At 41.7% G+C, this 18,559-nt stretch overlaps 1 protein-coding gene across 1 annotated transcript in view; it reads right to left on the bottom strand.

Moving 5' to 3' along the window:
- Positions 1–50: 50 nt before the first annotated feature.
- The window catches only part of LOC118975294 (nuclear autoantigen Sp-100-like), a 43,919-nt gene continuing 25,410 nt past the window's right edge, over positions 51–18,559 (bottom strand). Inside the window, exons 7-14 of the mRNA XM_037029139.1 lie at positions 17,777–17,860; positions 13,476–13,529; positions 12,733–12,825; positions 10,604–10,657; positions 7,540–7,644; positions 5,350–5,489; positions 4,123–4,190; positions 51–204 (exon numbers count right to left, since the gene is read on the bottom strand). Of these exons, the coding sequence (XP_036885034.1) occupies positions 51–204; positions 4,123–4,190; positions 5,350–5,489; positions 7,540–7,644; positions 10,604–10,657; positions 12,733–12,825; positions 13,476–13,529; positions 17,777–17,860 (752 nt within the window). The remainder of the gene's footprint in view (positions 205–4,122; positions 4,191–5,349; positions 5,490–7,539; positions 7,645–10,603; positions 10,658–12,732; positions 12,826–13,475; positions 13,530–17,776; positions 17,861–18,559) is intronic.

Raw genomic sequence — 18,559 nt, 5'->3', positions numbered from 1 at the left:
GCTCCTCCCAAGCAGGGAAAATAGAAGTGAAAGTAACTTTCCAAGTGTTTTCAGGCACAGTTCCCTCCTCCTGCAGTCCCACAGTGGTTCTCAGCCATCAGGACTTGTGGCAGCAGGGATGGAGGACAAGGAGGGACACTCAGGGCCTGGAGGGCCAGCGTGGGGGACCTCCAGCAATGAGCAGGACCAGCCCTCAGCAGTCCCCTTTTTGGAGGAAAGATACAAAAAAATGAGCAAACCCCACTGTACTCATGGCCCAGATTTTCTGAGAGGGTGTAGAGGAACAGAGTTAGGTGTCTGTGTTCAGACACAGGGCTGGAGAAGCACCATTCTTAGGTTGAAGGTTTCCATGTTTGTTCCCTGAGTCTGACTCCCTCTGGGTGGGACTACGAGTCCTAGTTTAATGAAATTTAAGATACAGAGAAAGGTTCTCCCACCCTCCACATATGTTCTTTATTTCCCCGAAAGGAGTGAATATTAATCTGGACAGATTCCATACACTGATGAGGATGTTTCTTTCCCAGAGTACACTGTGTCCTGGTTTCTGCACACATAGAGGGTGGTGTCTCTCTCTCCAGCCCCATCACCCACCGTTTGGGGGTAGAAATTAGTAAGCTGAGCCTCTGGTGGGCACAGCTGTCCTTTGCTCCTGGCCTCCGTGGTTTGTGAGACCCAGACATGGTCTGAGACAGACAACAACAGCTTTTTCCAGGGGCCCCCTCCTCTCTCCCATGTCCCCTGGCAGCAGGCCGACTAGGGCACCACTGTACTGAATATTGGCATAAATGTACCCATTTTTCCATTAACCTGCTGAGAGTCACCAAGATCACCACATNATTCTTTCTCATGTCCTAAATCCAATGTATCTCCATTTCTTCTCACAGTACAATATAAGGTTTTTTTTTTGTTTTTTTTTTGCTGCTGTTGTTAACTCCATTGTCCCCCTAGGGTTCAATGCAAAGAGGGAAGCTGAGACCCTAAAGAATGATTCCAACTTAATACATAAAAGAGGGGGCTATTTCTCAAACTCTGTATTATACCTCTAGTAACAACACACAAAGATCAGAAATGTCCTTCTTGAAAGCATTGGGCAGAGTAATTTCAAACATAACTATGTTATTTTTCTGAATTTAGAAAATAATAAAGAATGAAAAGTCACTAAGAATCATTCTGAACCTTCTTCCGGGATTTTGGGTGAAAATCTTACCGGAATCAAGTGTCTGGTCATTTGTTTTATATCCAAATACGAGAAAGGGCAAGTGCCAAATGACATCTTGCCAAGAGCTGCCATTCAGAGTTCTGGGAGAATCCCAAATCACGTGCCCAGTGGGGGCTGAGACTGCTCCAGCATGGAAGCCTGGGGACAGTTTCTTTATCCTCACTGTAGGGACTCACAGAGTACCGTCATCACTCTGCAGAAAGTGGCCACCCTCTTCTCAGAAAAACAAGGAAATAACTAATGTAAACAGTATGTAAGAATCTTGCATCCATACATTTTAGTCAAGACCAGCTGTTATTTCTTTGGCTGTTGCCTGTTAGCCCAGCTATACATTTAAATTGTCTGAGGAGGGTATATGAAATAATAATGTTCTGGTCCCAATGTCAGAGATTCTGACCAACTGTTTTGCGTGGGGCTTAGGCATTGGCATTCTCTTTAAATCATAAAATGAGTAACTTGTATATGAAAATCATCTGAAGACTGTTAAACAATTGTAATGTCCAAGTGATAACTTAGAATGGTTAAATCCAACTTTTGTGTAGAGTGGGATTGGAGCAATGTTATTTTCCAAGGACTTCAGGTGATTCCAGTACTGCCTAAATTAAGATTTAGCCTGAGCCAGTGTGATTTTTAATGCATGAGAATCTTAGAAGTCATTGCTGAATTGGCCTGTAATATCTACCCTACAAAACATTATTATTAACAGGAGTGAGGGTACTCTTGCTGGAACAGTTGCCTTCTCCTCCTGACAGACTCTTGGCCACTGGGAGTATGACAGAACCCTCTGGATTGCCATCTCTTGTTGAGGGTCCTGAGAATCAAGCACATGTCCCAGAGAGGTCCAACAGCTCCTGCAGCTCTTCCAGGACACCACCCAAATGGTTAAATGAATCCTAGGTCCTCTGTACTCCAATTCTTCTTCCAGAGGGTCACCCCCTCTCCATTCATCCACACCCCAAGATGGCACCTGGCTGACTTTTCACACAAACTGACCTCTGCACACTACACTCGCAGTGCTTTTGTACCTTCAGTAGATTGACTTTGCCTCCTTCCCTTCAGGCAGCCTCAGCTTCTATCTCACCCAGGGCAGAGAGGACATAGACTAGTGTGACCCACTGGAAACTGACCTGAGAAATGGTCATGTCACAGCCTGTCTCTTGGGTACTCTAGGGTCCCTGCTCCCCAGTAGTTATGTTTACATGGTAGATAATTGAATTTGAAAGAATCCTTGAGCTCAGGGATATTATTTCAGTATTATCTGTGGACATTGGACATTTCTATGCACTCAGGAACTGTATGCTGAATGAATGAGTAAATAAATGAGTATTGTTTCACTTAGGAAAAGAGAACATTTGTTATCTTTTTAGTAAATATTAGCATATAATAAATGGTTGTTCTGGCTGATTATTTTAGATTACATGACAACACACAGCAACTGTCATCAGCAAGTGTAAGTGGCCTTCACCAGGAAATAGGAAGCTGTCATGTGGTGTCAAGAGTGACATTCAATTTCCAGAAAACAGGGGCTCCATCAACAAAAGAAGTTCTGAGAGGTACAGAGGACCCACTGAGGTAGTAATGTGTTCTGAGTTCTGCCATTTGGGGTCACTTTGATTCTTGATAAAAACACAAAAACAAAAAATGGATGGGAAATTGAACTTTGTTGATGCAAAGTGTTGCACCCATTGATAAGTATAGAGCCTGGGAAGTTGCTAGCTCCTTCAGGTAATCCAGATAAAGTAACTCTATATCCATGGAGAATGGTAGGGACTTTAAAGTAGTCACTGACTAGATCCAACATTAATTTCTCTTTACTAAACCTACTGAGTGAAATATCCCAATGTCTGAGTGTTCAAAAGACCCAGAACCTCAGGTAATGTAAAGGCCTGGGCCTCACAGTCCCAGTGCTAGATGAAGTCCCAGTGGCCAGCTCTGTGTAAGTTAACATAGAGTTCTGTGAATGTCTCGGTGGCCATTTCTACCTGAAGTGTGTGAGAATGGCACTTCACACCTTCCCCTCATTCTCAAGTTCTCATTCATAACCAATGTTGTAAAAACTACCACATTGTCCTGACTCTGCATTCATATTATGTACATGTTTGTTGCCTACATAGCCTTCTTCCACAGAAGGAGAAAAGGAGAACCAACTTTCCCAGGTAGAAAGGCAGCCTGCACAGACCCTGAGGTGGAGCTAAAGGAGGGCACCAAAGTAGACAATTTTTCAGGTCTATCTCCCAAGGGTCCCTCCCCAACAACACCATCCTCATGAAAAATTTGCCAATAATTTCCACTTGAGAAGGAATTTTGTTTGTCTCTGTGTGTGTTTTATTGAAGGATGAAAGAGTATGTAAGTAATTAGAGAAGAAATATGCACTTAGTTTCCTCTCTCATGAAGTAGTATGTGGTTTCATATCTGTTTCAAGATAGATGATCTCCTAGACGGGTTCATCTTGATTATGGGGAACAAACTTTTTGTTCATTAGATTTCATGACAGTTAGAAAATAGTAACTTTTATCAAAAAAATCTGGGATTGACTTGATGATGACTGCATGACCTTATTAAAAATGTTTTATGTGTTCCATAATCATGTTTGCTTTTACAACTTTGACAACTTTACAACATTTACATGTAGATCTAAAACTCAGCTATATAAGATCTATTTTGATGGTTCCTTATCATCCTATCTGAAATGGTTTATAATCCAAGATAACCTTGTATAAAACCTAATGTTCAAAGGAGCAACACTGAAGGCATGCCAAATACACACACACATACACACATATACATACATAGATGTATAAATAAAATAAAGGCATAAGAGAGTAGAACAAAAGCAGTTAATTATGCAACTGAGAAATCATAAAATGATGTAGTACATATATAATTAGTTATGAATAAGAACTTGTATAAAGTAATAATCACCTGTTTTTTGCTTTCACGTGTAATGGGAGGTGTCTGGAGATATCCAAGCTGAAAGAAAAACATCCAAGTTGATGCTTAGCCTGTGTTTAAGTTTTGTGAGACTGGCATTCCAACCTCCTTATAAATATTTCTACACAAATGTCCAACTGTCACCCCAAAGCCCAGCTGTCTAATTGAGGAATCACCTCCGTCTCCTCACCTGTTTTTCTAGATCCATCCACAGAACCCAGAAATATGTCATGGAAACCTTTTCCTTGCTTTTGGGCTTTTTAAAAGAACTTTTCAGAGGTTTTCCTTCACCATCTCTTTGGCACCTCTCACCCCCTCTGCATTCCCACCAGTGCCACTCAGACCTGCCTCCTCACACCTGGGCTACATAACCGACATGCACAGGTCCCACACCTACAGCGTGTCACTCCCTCTGTACAATGTTGGGCACATAAAGGACAAACCCTAGAGGGGTCTACAGAGACAAAGGGAATGCATGGAGGGATAAGAACAAGACAGTGTGAGAAGGGCCTTACTCTAGAGTTCAGGGGACCCAGGGAAGGGGTCACCAGGGCAGGTCAGTCAATAGTGACATTCAGACGGGAGTGACAAGGAAGCTGAGCTTTGCAGGTTGACTATACGTTTCGTGGGCTGAAAGACAGTGAAGCCAGTGCAAGTCCCCATGTTGTCGGAAATACTGTTTTAAATATGTCATATCAAACCTCAGGAGAATCCCTGGTTCTGCATTGTCCATGTTACAAGTTCAAACTCTTTAGCCTGACATTTAATCTCTCTGCAAACAACCCCGATTGATGGATTATGCTGTATCCCACACAATCCATCTACCTCAACTCACAGAGTCATGGTGACTGTGGTTTGGTGTTTACACCAGTCTTTCTCTGGAGTGTGTTCTGCCCACTTGTTTGACTATAGACAATCTTCTTTCTTTTACTGCCTAAAGTTGTCTGCAAGCACCTGGATCAGAACAACTTTTCCTTCCCTCAAGGTCCTGCAGCCACCCGGAAAGAACCCCTTTGACAAATGGATGGGTTCCCTTGTACTGAGATGTGAGCGTGGGGCACCTCTTCCTGTGAAAAAAATAAAGTCTGGGGCCTGAAGGCTCCAGCCATAAGTCACCATATACTGGGTGAACACATAGTGACCTCATCTTTGACCACAACAAAGGAAGTCACACCTCCTGCCCCTCTCAGTGAAATACCTTTATCAGCTCGTTCAGGGTTTTTCCACCACAGGTCAGGCTGGTCTTCCAGTTACATGATTGGTAGCCTCCCCTGACTTCAAATTCCCTGGGGGTGAGCCAGTTTCCATCTTCAGTTCTTATGCACTTCCTCGTGGCTCCTGTAAGATCAGGTAGGTTGATCCTGACACCTCTTTGTCCTCAGTGCTCAGAGGTTGGCCTCCCCACACTTTGGATGTGATGTCACCCATCTGGGTTCAAGATCAATAGCAGGAGTGTGTGGCCTCATCTTCCATAGCTCAGAAACCCCAAATCTAGCTTTTAAGTTCCCTCCAGAGAGATTTGCTGCTTTGAATTAAAATCTTAAGTGGGGCCCTGCAGCTCACAATGGCACTAAGGCAACATCCATGTCCTTTGTTACAACAATTTTCTCTGAGTTTACTGTCATTATTGAGCAGATATTTTTCCATCCTTAAAATCATGGGTAGCTGATACTAAAATAATTGTGAAATATTAATCAGTAGAAAACGTAACTGATATGTAAAAGATTGTCATATACTTAACAGCATAATCATTAGATAAAAGGAAATTAAACCACAATCAAATTCTACAGTCTAAGCACTAGCGTGCCCACTACAAAACAGACAGACTATAACAAGTGTTGGTGCGAATGCAGAGGGACTGGAACCCTCAGATTTCACTGGTGAGAATTAAACTGGTACAATCATTTTTTAAATATTTTGGTTTTTTCTCAGTAAGGTAAATATAGAATTATCACATAATCCTGCAATTACACTGCAGGGTATATACTAAAAAGCATCTTAAATATAGGTTCACAAAAAACCTTCACACAAAACAGTAGTATTCATGACAGCTAAAGAATGAGAAAACTCTAGCTGAAGGATAAATGCAATATTGTATATCCATGTTATGGCTTACATATGGCAACAAAAATAATGACATATGAGTCATGGCACGGTATGTATGAATCTTGAGAACTTCATGCTAAGTGAAGGAACCAGTGAGAGAAAGGCAGATGTTACATGAGTCAATTGAGATAAAATGCTTAAATAGGCTGATTTATGCACAGAACATAGGTTAATCATTGCTTAGTGTGGGTGATGAGCTGGGGTCGGAATGGGAACTGACAGCTGAGAGGTATTGGGTTTCCTCTAGTGGGGACTAAATGTTCTAAAATTATTTTGTGATGATGATTTTATAATCTTGTGAATGGACAAAATAAAAAAAAACAGTGAATTCCCCACTCTAAGTGGTGAATTATTCATATGTGAGTTGTATCCCAGGGAAGTTTTCTAAAAACAATTATGATAAAAATATTTATTCATATTAGTGTTTTCATAACCATATTAAAAATAATCTGAGCCCTGGCTGGTGTAGCTCAGTGGCTTTATCACAGTCCTGTGAACCAAAGAGTTGCTGTTTCCATCCCCGGTCAAGGCACATGCCGGGGTTGCAGGCCATTTTCCTAGTAGGGGAAGCATGAGAGGCAACCACACATTAATGTTTCTCTCCTTCTCTTTCTCCCTCCCACCCCTTATCTCTAAAAAGTAAATAAATAAAATCTCAATAATCCGATATGAAGTTCGTCATATAGACCAGAATGTTTAAGTGTTATAATGTTAAAATCACAAAACATTTTATATCAATATAAAAAAGAACTCTGAAAAGTCACAGCAGGAGGCAGGTTTGTAATTATAATCCATTTCTAGATGAGGAGATTCAGGCTCAGGAAGGTCCCAGTCTTCAGTTCACACTGTTACTCTCAGCAGAGCTGAGGCTGGGATCAGGTTTTCTGATTCTAAACTCTGTGGTCTCTTCACTGCATCTAACACCCTGTCCTGGTGGTGATTACACCGATGGGATACAGGAGATAAACTTGCAGGCTTAGGGCCTCTTTCCTGTTATATCTGATTCAAATAGAAAATGCAGTATTTTCCACCCAGAGACTGACAATCCTCAACTTCTCTTTGGTTCTTTGGGCATCCTCACGGGCACTGCACATGGGAGTGAGAACTTAATATCCACCACTGATTAATGTGTAAAAGTATCATCTTAGGGACCCCTTCCTTCTTTTAAGTCACAGTGGGGGCTCAATTCCTTGAATGACAGGAAATTCACATGGGTTATTCCATTACTTCACGTATTTCTTTCACAGAGGGGTTGCCAATTAAAGTAAACCCTGAAACCTACCTCGTTCCAACTTTCTCTTAATTAACAGCCCCCTCATCTCCCCACAGGTCACAGGAAGTATTTGAGCACCAAGCTTCACAGACACACCCGGCTGCTCTCTTGCCCCTGAAAGAGAGAATTTGTCATTCTGTTCAATTCATAATTGTACACAGAGAACTTACTATCATGTAGTTACCGTTTCCACAAAGTCATAGAGGTACTAAGGAAACTTCATCCCACAAATCTCCAGAGTTTCAGAGCCTATCTTTCAGTGACATTTTTGCTACATAACCACAAAGTCTACCTTCATTACAGCTCTCAAACCCTCCACAGCCAGAATGATTCAACAGAGACACTCACGGAAGTCAGTATAACTGTCTTAGCTCCCCATGAGGTCAGCCTCCTGATTCTTATGTGACAGTGACACTGCTGTCCTGGTAGAAGGGAGCTCTGCAGCTGGGCTATTTCCCTGCACTTAGGTCACTGGAGGCAAAGTCCCAGACTGTACCTGCCTCTTCCTTTGAGAGCTCTGACTCCTGAGCAGAGAGGACAGTGATGGGGTGACCTAATGGAGATGGCGTCTGCCTCCTGTTTGTGTTCACTGCTTTGCCTTATTTTTCCCCCAATCAGCTTTCTCCAGACCTGAAAGGGGAACTCAGGAAGCTGTAGACAATCTTAAAATTGCATGGGTGTCTGGACCATTTGTAGTCTGACAATGGTGTGCCCTTTATCTAAGGCTATACCCAATGCTCTGATCATCTAAGTCTATGACCTCATCTTCCCTTGTCCACACACTTCTCTGTTAGGGCTCTTTGGTCACTGAAGGCAGCTGTCCCCAAGGAAGGCAGAAAGGGACCAGCTTCTTCCTGCATTGTGATCGGGACAAAAGTGAATGGGGAGATTAATGGTGTTATAGAGACCAACTGTGAGAAATCTGGATTCTGCTCTGACCCTTGCTGGGAATGATGCCTCCTTCTTTCCCCATCCAGCCTGGAAGGTGGAGTCATTGGAGTGCCCAGATGATTCAGATTTGTTTTTTTTCATGTGTTTTGGAAATGCCTTTGCCCTTTTTATGTCTGACCCTTCTGGATGAAAAATCTGAATGACAGTAGGAGATTATTGGAAAGAAAGATAAAGCTGGAGCCAGTGGAATAGTACACACAGGTTTTGTAACAGGGAAGGAAGAACAAAGATCCAGGCACCTGAGGAGGAAACACCTAGGAAGGCATGGGAGGTGGAGAGGCCTTACTGATATCTGGCATTCAGAGCTGCCCTGCGTCCTCCCTAGAGAATGAAACCACCTGGTCCAGGTCTTTCACCACGGGGATGCTGAGTCTGCCACTTAGCATCTGATCCAAGGAAACAGAGGCTGGTGCTGGCATCTGAAATCCCATGCAGAATGTCTCTGGGCAATGTCCCCCACAGAGACTCTTAGTCATTTGGTGGAAGGCTATGAAAAGAACAAATGTGACCTGGCTGGTGTCATGGCCATGAGAGGCAGATTGGATAGATGGTCCTTAACCAGTGACCTTGCCCCCATCTTGCCCCATTAAAAAGTAGAAACAGTGAACAGAAGCAAAAGCTCATAAGACCTATCTATACCTGGCCAGTGGCCCAGACTGGAGAGAACGCCTGTGTCCTCACCTCCCAACTGATGTATACACACATCCTATAGACATCAACAGTGGTGAATACTTTCCTTTTGGGGCATTGTGTTCACTTGTCTCTCTGATACAAACACGGTGACTTGCACCATAGGAGTGATCCCAGGATCCTAAAGCAGTTAAGGTAGAAGGGATTTGGTAAATGCTGTAGGAAACAACCTAATTGACTGTGCATCCACGAGGTTAAACAACCAAGTTGTGTTTCATGAAAAGACTGTATATGGGGAGAAGCCAGATCACCAAAATAGTTCAAATGTGCCTAATTTTAAGGGAAGAGAAAATATTTATAAATATCAATTACACATTAGATTCTAAAAGAACTTTCAACAAATTTTTAAGACCTAAAGCATCAATTTTTCACATTGTATTCAAGCTATCCACTTTTAATTCCTCATTTACTAACAGAACATCTGCATTCTTGGATATGTCAGAGTCCAGACAAAATGCCATAGTTCATAACCTCACTGATAGCTGGCAGGAGTACCTGTATCGGATGTGATGAGTAAGATGTGGGAAGTGGGGAACTCTAGGAAAGCCTCTCACAGGAGGGACAGATCTCTGAGGGAAGGTAGAGTTTGCTCTTCTCCATTTCCCCTAAGGACGGTCTACAGCACGTGTTTTCTTTGAAACAACATAGGTTTTCTTTCCCATATTCTTCTCTCCTTCTGAGTCCTCCCTAGGTCTGCTTCATCCACATGTCTAAGGACAAATTGCTCAAGGCAATCTAGGCTTTTACAAATCGGTCTACTGAAATTCTTCCAGACTCTGCTCACTGCACAAAGACACTGACAGATATTTAGGATTGTTTTATAGCCATAAGGCCCTTATAAAAGCCAAAGTCTGTATTATTTCTATATTTCTGCCATAACAATTTACTACAAATAATTGGTTAAAAGAACAAAATTTATCATGTTACAATTAATGTCAATAAGAATTCTGGCAATGCCTCACCGGGATAAAATCAAGTTTTTAGCAGCCCTTCATTCCTTTCTGGAGGCTGTAGGAGATAATCTGCTTCCTTGATTTTCCCTGCTTCTTAAGGTCCCCCACATTCCCCCATCCCTCCTCCATCTGCAGAGCCAGTGATATGGCACCTCTCTCACTCTTCCTCCAGGGTCACTTCTTCCTCTCTCCACAGCCAAGAAAGGCTCTCCATTTTTAAGGTCTATAGAGTATATTGGAGTCACCCAGGTAATCCAGGGAAATCTACCACATTTCAAGGTCCCTAGTTCAATCACATCTGTCAAGTTCACTTGCCATGTGAGCTAACAGATTACAGGTTCCAGGGATTAGAACATAGACATCTTTGATGAGACATTATTCTGCTTAATTCAATGTTGTAAATAATAATGATGATGAAACTCTGGTGTTTAAAACTAATTTCTCACATTAAAAGTAAGTAAAATTTGATTCACTCTTACTTCTTCTTTTCTTGGGTTTTTGTAAAGCAGACTTGTTTCCAAGATCCATGAAACCTGGAAAATAACAGATGGTGGTGAGAAAACAGAAATGAATAAGTAGAAGTTACAAGTCCTAGGATGGTTCATACTGCAGAAGACCTGAATATACAAGTATAAGGATGTCTGATTTCTTGAGAAATAAGAGTCTGGAATGGGCCCTGGGTCTTGTTTAATTTCTCAACATGACTTTGAAATATGGCTTAAATGCTTCTGTACTTTGGTTTATGCAGGGATTGTAACAGGTATTCCATCCTGTCCAGGTCTTAAGATTTTTATGAGATGTCAGTGCCTCCTCAGTTGGGTCCCCAAAGAGCAGGCCTATTCAGTATATTGGTGTCACCCAGGTAGCCTTTTATTTGCACATGAATGCACTTGTGCTGCACTTGTGCCATTGATTTTTTATGCCAATCAGCAGCCCACCAAATGCATTATATTATTTATTGTGCATCATCTAAAATCCCAAAAAATTACTACTTTTTATTTAAAGAAAAAGCCAAAAATACCTGAATAAAGCTTTTGTAACAGAGAAAGCTGTTAGTTATCTTTGCTCTTAGGTGTTTTCTGATTCCCTATGCCTTAAACACTTTTGTTTTCAATGTCCACAGGATTTGGAAGCAAAGAAAAACACTGCCAATCTTCTGTAACTGAGAGAGTGGTAAATCTTATGACTCTTCACATTGTTGAAGGATTTGGGACATAAAGATGTGGTGATGCTCATTTCTGTCTCTTCTTCTCTAAAGGAAGGAGATTGCTGCAAAATGAAGCAAAGACTCACAATCCTTTATCCAATATGCAGAATCAAAGACGTCTTGAAAACCAATAGTTTTTCACAGGTTTGCAGCTAAGTCACTTGGCAAGGAAGTTGGACTTAGCTGCCAGGAGTCCATGTAGAATCTTTAACTTATTACACTTGATGTGAATTCACACAATTTGTTGCAGAAACATTGATACACTTGAGAATAAGATTTTGCCCCAGGTGCTGCTGGGGTCGTTTGTAACATACATGATATAAATCACGGCATATTTCTAAAATAATAAAACATTACTATTTTACATTTGTATTCAGAGGTTTTGAGTAAAGGTAACACTCCATGTGATTGTGTAAAGCTCCTGAAAACCTCATAGATACAGGGAAGAAACTAATCGCTCCCCAATGGTGAAATGAGGAAGCAATGGTTATCTGGCCTAACTTTGAGGCTGTTATAAACATAAATAGATATCCTTTTTGGCAAAGCCATGTTCAAACATGACTATATAGGCCAATGTCATGTTGGGGGTCATCTGTCAACAAGTATAAAGGGAACTTAACAGTCATAACCAAAAACTTGTTTTTGTGTCCATAACAAAAAAATAATTAGAGTCTGTTGAATTATGAACAGGTCTGTGACACAACTGAGCAATAGCTGACTGTCTAGCTGTCTCTGATCTGTACAGAACAGGTGCTGAGTACGTGAACATCACTAGGTGATCCAGTACTAGGGGGATGGCATGTCTCTGAGCATGAAGTAAGTAAGGGCACACTGCTGCCCTGCCAGAGCCATCTTGTTAAGCCTGAATTTAAGTGATTTCTTTCTTTGCAGTTTTATTTACTTTTGTATTTATTGAATTGAGTGGGGTGACATTAGTTAAAAAAATAATATAAGTTTCAGGTGTATGGTTCTATAATGCATCATCTGTACATTGTGTTGTGCATTGACCACCCCAAGCCAAGTTTCTACTCATCAAAATGTATCCTCCTTCACTCTCCTCTACATCTCCCCACCCTGCTGCCACCCGGTGGTCACCATACTGTTTTATTTGTCTATGTATGAGTTTTTTTCCTTTTCTCCCTTCTTCTTTTTTTCTGCTTAAACCCTTTTTTCACCCAGCCCCTTTGCCCCCCTCCCACCTGACACCTGTCATTTTTTTTCTCTGTATCCATGAGTCTGTTTCTATTTTGTTTGTTAGTTAATTTTGTCCTTTTCAGTCTTCACAGTGGCCACATGAGAACAAGGCAGGACTGGGCTCCCACATGTGAGGTATTCTCAGAGGAACAGGAGCCCTGACCTCAGGCTCCTGGTGTCCTGGAGGCCAGTGATGGTGGTCCTTACCCTCCTGGTCAGCACCACTTCTCACTGCAGAGCTCTCGGCTTCTGGGAGCTTCTCCTTTGCATTGAACCCCAAAGACTTGTCAGGACTTCTCACTGCAGAAGGAGCAAATGTTTCTTGAAAATCTCAGTGTGTGACAAGAAACTCAAAGAAAAACATTGGGAAGCTCTGAAAACACAGGGTAGCTTGTCCCTCCCACAACCCCGCATGATCTGCCTTTTGTATTCACGAGACCTGTAGGTCAGCACTTTGTCATCCCTGTCCCCTGAGCCTGAGGTGGACATATTTCTCTCTCAAGGGCTCCTCTGCCTTCTCTGGGCCCTCTGCATTCTGCACTGCCTTCTCTTCCTTCCTTTACACGTAACTTTATGGATTTGTGTTTGTTTCTGTAACTGTGTTGATTACTAGCTCTGCTCCTTTCCTAAGGTGGTCTTACAGATTTCACATTGAAGAAGGCAGATCTCTCACTTGGCTGCTTCCCAGGATGACTTTGTGAAACAGAGCCCTGCCCCTCCCCTTAAATTCTACTCTGTCCCGGGCATTGACCTCTTTTGGTTTTTTTTTTTTCTCATAGCCACTAGCCTAATTAATATAAAAGTTAAAATATGAACTATCTTAAATTAAAATAAATTGTATTTTACTATAAAAGGGTTAGCAAAGAATTAGAAGGATTTTTTTTTTTTTTTTTTTTTTTGCAGAAAACCCTGCTCACTTGTAAGCATGAAAAGTTGTTATTTCCTCCTACCTCTTTTGCAAGGTCTGTTTCCAGATGTAGATGGCTTTCTTAAGTTCATAGACTCTACAAAGTAAGAGGAAGAAAACAGTTATTTGTTAGCAATAGTCTTACATAATCTATGATAACTCAGAGAGCAGATAGGGTTTGATCATCTCAATTTTGAAATGAGCATTTTCCTCTTTCCTTGAACTGAACCCAGTTCTGGTGCCCGCAGTCATAATACTGGGGTACTGACAGGGTCTTTCCTTTACTTCTATATGTGAATTTGTAAATGACATCAAAAAATTACCTCCAGTTTACTCATCTGTAAAACCGAAATAACCTAGTTATCCTGTCTATATCCCTGTTAAGGTATTTATAAAAACAAAATGCACTTATATTCACAATAGCACTGTGAAAAATCAAAATGTTAGCCAATAGTGTAAGTATCATTTGAGTTTGAGAGGTACTTGGTCGGAGCAACTTTTTCCATCAGTAACTGCATAGTAGCACCAATGACTATATGAAGATTTTCCAAGTTTTGGAGACTTCCGCCAAGATGGAGGCATAGGTGGAAACACTGTGCCTTCTCCCACAACCAAGTTTGAATACAACAAAGGTTTGGAGAAACAAAGACACACCAAAGGACAGAAAATTGAATTATATGTAAGTCGGACTACATCTAACCGTTCAACAGGGCGGTAAGAGGGGCGGAGCCAGCAGCGAGCAGGGTCGGGCAGGACAGGGCCCCTGACCCAGGGGCGCAGGCAGACAGGAACCAGTTGGGGTGTGGGGCAGACCGCGGGCGCATATTCGTGCACAGTGAGACAGACCACGCAGGCCCCAGGGGGCGAGGGCTGATGGTGGTGGCACACTCGAGTGCAGTGGGATGAAACGCGTGGGCCCGGTGACGGCAGCAACTGCGGCACCGGTGAGGGCCGTGGCGGCAGGCGGCGGACAGGATGCCATAGTCCCTCTTTGACCCCTCCCCCACATACAGCGTCACAACCCAGCGACTTAGTTGCCCTGTTCTAGTGAACACTTTAGGGCTCTGATCCTGCTATGGAACAGGCACAAACAGCCCAAAAGATGGTGCAAGAAGAACTCAAAGTCCCAGAGCCAATAACTCTAAGTGACCGAGAAATTGCCAGCCTCTCAGAAGCACAATTCAAGACACTATTTATCAGGATGCTCACAGAACTGGTAGATTATAGTCACAAATTAGAGGAACACAGTCACAAATTAGAGGAACATATGAAGGCTAAACTAATTGAAATGAAGGGAGATGCACAGGAAACCAATAGTGATGGAAAGGAAACGGGGACTCAAATCAATGGAATGGACCAGAAGGAAGAACAAAACATCCCACCAGAAAGGAATGAAGAAATGAGAATTCAAAAAAATGAGGAGAGGCTTAGGAACCTCCAGGACATCTTTAAACGTTCCAACATCCGAATTATAGGGGTACCAGAAGGGGGAAAGAAACAGCCACGAGTGGAAAACATATTTGAACAAATAATAAAGGAGAACTTCCCCAGTCTGGCAAAGGAAATAGACTTCCAGGAAATCCAGGAAGCTCAGAGAGTGCCAAAGAAGTTGGACCCAAGAAGGAACACACCAAGGCACATCATAATTACATTAGCCAAGACCAAAATGAAGGAGAGAATCCTAGAAGCATCAAGGGATAAGGGGACAGTCACCTACAAAGGAGTACCCATCAGACTGTCAGCGGATTTCTCAAAAGAGACCTTACAGGCAAGAAGGGGCTGGAAAGAAGTATTCCAAGTCATGAAATCCAAAGACCTACAGCCAAGATTGCTTTATCCAGCAAAACTTTCATTTAGAATGGAAGGACAGATAAAGTGCTTCTCAGATAAGGTCAAGTTCAAGGAGTTCATCATCACCAAGCCCTTATTATATGAAATGCTAAAGGGACTTATATAAGAAAAAGAAGATGAAAAATATGAACAGTGAAAGGACAGCAAACACACAGTTATTAACAACCACACCTAAAACAAAAGCAAACCAAGAGGACAGCTAGATCAGGAGTGGAACCATAGAAATGAAGAACACATGGAGGGTTAGAAACAGGGGGGTGGGAGGGGGAGAAGGGGGGAGAAGGCACAGAAAATAGCATAGATGGTAGGTAGAAAATAGATAGGGGGGAGGGCGAGAATAGTGGGGGAAATATAGAATCCAAAGAACTTGAGACATGTGGTTATAAACTAAGGGGGGGAGAATGGTGGGGGAGGGAGGGTGCGGGTGGAGGGGATTGAAGGGGGGGAATAGAACAACTGTAATGGTATAATCAATAAAATATATTAAAAAAAAGATTTTCCAAGTTTTGTACTAATGAGATTATTGTTAAGAAATTGTGAAATACTATACTTACTACTTTCTGTAGAATAGAAAACATGTTGGTAGAGATGAAGTATATTTTTCAATGCTTTAGCAATAATCAATATGACAGCGTGTAGTAGAAAAGACTGTCATTTATCAGTGTAGTGTATTATTGTTATGTTGTCATGATATCAATTGATTGGGCTCATCCAGTTGAACAACAGTTCATAATGTCCTTTTTCCTTCTTTCATATTCCAGTAGGGTCGAAGACATTAAATGCTCAAAGTGATGCCACAGAAGTAATTGAATCAATGCACATGGAGAATGTCAGAATAAGGTTTGTTGGGAAGACAGAGCTCTGGATTTAGACTCTAAATTTTGTTGTCCAGAAATGCATCTTATTTGGTGCATTTTAGAGTCATGTACATGTGACTTCTTTGTCCTTCCTCCTTTGCCCAATTCTAAGGAATCAGGGTTATTGATACCTGCATAGAGGAGTAGGATTCGCTAGGTGTCTCAGTGTGTGGCCAAGGAATCAATTCAGCAGGAAATTCCCTAATACATTTGGAAATATCTTGAAAACCCATGTATATCATGGACTTCTCATAGGCCACCTGCACTGATCTCCTAGGTCACTTTCCTTGTACATTATTGATTCTCCTTTCCCTGTCCCCAGAGCAGAGACAATTCATTGCTCTGTTTGAACCTGACCTTCCTACACTTCTCTCTCTTTCTTCTCCTACCCCTTCAATTGTCATTTCACAATGTATTCATCGACTGTTTCTTTGTGAGCCGGCCTTGGATATCTTGTGTTGAAGGTAGAGAGCCTATTATACACCATCATGCCCCTTGAATCATTTGCAAGGCTGAGAAGGAATATTTTCTTGTGTCTGATCCATGGACCTATGTTGGGACCACCTTTCAGTGCAGTTTGCCTCACTGAGACACAAGTCCGAAAGTACACTTTCTAAAAATTGAAGCAAACTTACGTTATACATTGATAGATATAGTGAGCTATCAGAACAAAAGTATTACTTGCAATATTGTTCTTTTGTAACATCGAGAGCAGGAAACATTTTTATTTGTTTTTAGAATCTTGACTTAGTGTGTTTTCCTAAGTAGACATATTTCCAATATCCTCTGAGGGAGTAGAAAGAAAAAACCAATCTCTAATTTGTGCACTGAAGAGCTACAGACCTAATGATTACTCATGCTGTGCACAGGATTGAGGAAACCACATTTTGCTGACTGTTTTGAGCTCCGAGTTTGTAAAGGAATCAACACAACATCCAGCATGCTAGTCTTGTCTTTCCCTTTTTCTCCAGGAGACTTTGTGGAAGACCTTGAAACACTTATGTGATTGTGTCCCCTCATCTAGAAACCAGAGTACCACTGTCCATCCTGCTTACCCCTCAGTGTTTCTGAAAAGGAAAAAGAAAGACACTCTTTTCAAAGGTCCTTTGAAAAGTCACTATATATTCATAACTTGCTGAAGAACTCCCTCCAAAACAATCCTTTGGGTGTCAAAATTCTTTATCCATTTCTGCTAACACTAGATAACTGAAAGAATTGGCCCTTGACACTATTCAAGGTTTGTGGCCTGATGACAGTATGACCTTCCAATAAAGATATACTTTGCATTCTTTTCTCTATAGAAACCACTGTAAAAATCTAACCAACACTTTATAGTCATAGACTTAGTTTTGAAACAAATTCATTACTTTGCTAGCCTATTTCTACTATATAATCAATAGATAGATGCATAGGTTGATTAAGAGGACTTATAAATAAATAGGCCCCATTTTCAACAAACATAAACATAATGAATTCTTATCTCCTTGCACATTCCCAAAAGGTTCAGTAAAATAAATGCAGAGAATGAGATTCCAAGATGAACTGGATCCATAGTGCAGCATGAACTCAGAACATGGCCCAGGACAGAGTTGCTCTGAATTCAGGTCCTGCAGCCCAAGAGCTCCCACCTCCTTACCTGGTTTTCTTTTCAGTGCTGAGGTGGAAGCTTTGGGAGGCTGTTCTCTGTCTCTACGTTCCACAGAGTCCTCACTGCTGGTCACTGCACAGAGGACAAAAACCCCTTAGAGTTTCAGGGAGGTGCCAAGGAGCCCTGGATAGGAAACCTCATGACAAGAGCACAAGGAAGACCTAGAAGCTAAGTTAACTCAGATCCCCCTGGTTTGTGCCCTAATATGTGTGGCCTGCGGGTTGCTCCAGGTCCTCCTCAGAAGCCGTGAAATTCAGGCACAGGGGGCAGCTGTGCCCACTCTGCAGCGATTCTTACCCCACAGTCACCCTGTCTCCTACTTCCACCCTCACTCTATATCTGATCCCGGCCTCATTCTACTTCTTACCTTTGCTTTCTATTACTTCCACCCAGTATTCTATCTCTTTCTTTCATTCTTATTTTAATTCTTCACTTTCCTCTTGGTTTAGCCTATTTTTGCTATTTTTGTTTCTGGTGATGGTATCTCTTTATACATTTTCTTGTCTTTTTGTGTTTTTTTTTAATGTCCTTTCATGAATATATTGGCTCTCTGAATTATTTACTTTGAACATAGAAAATACTCTGTGACATCAACACTTAAATTTACCTTTTCTGTTTTTTATATTCTCCCACTCACAGGGGATATTTTTCTGTTGAACTCACTGAATAAGGTACTGATTTCCTCCCTTTATTACCTCTAACCCAGGCCACCAATACAGCCTCCATAAGACATATGATGTGTCCCAGACCACTACCTGCTACCATGATTCA

This window comes from Sturnira hondurensis, unplaced genomic scaffold (genome assembly GCF_014824575.4).
Source record: "Sturnira hondurensis isolate 20B ecotype Veracruz unplaced genomic scaffold, ASM1482457v3 Scaffold0020237, whole genome shotgun sequence".
In the NCBI taxonomy this organism is placed as follows: Eukaryota; Metazoa; Chordata; class Mammalia; order Chiroptera; family Phyllostomidae; genus Sturnira; species Sturnira hondurensis.
The sequence above is the reverse complement of the archived record's forward strand: the minus strand, read 5'-3'. Positions and strand labels throughout refer to the sequence as shown.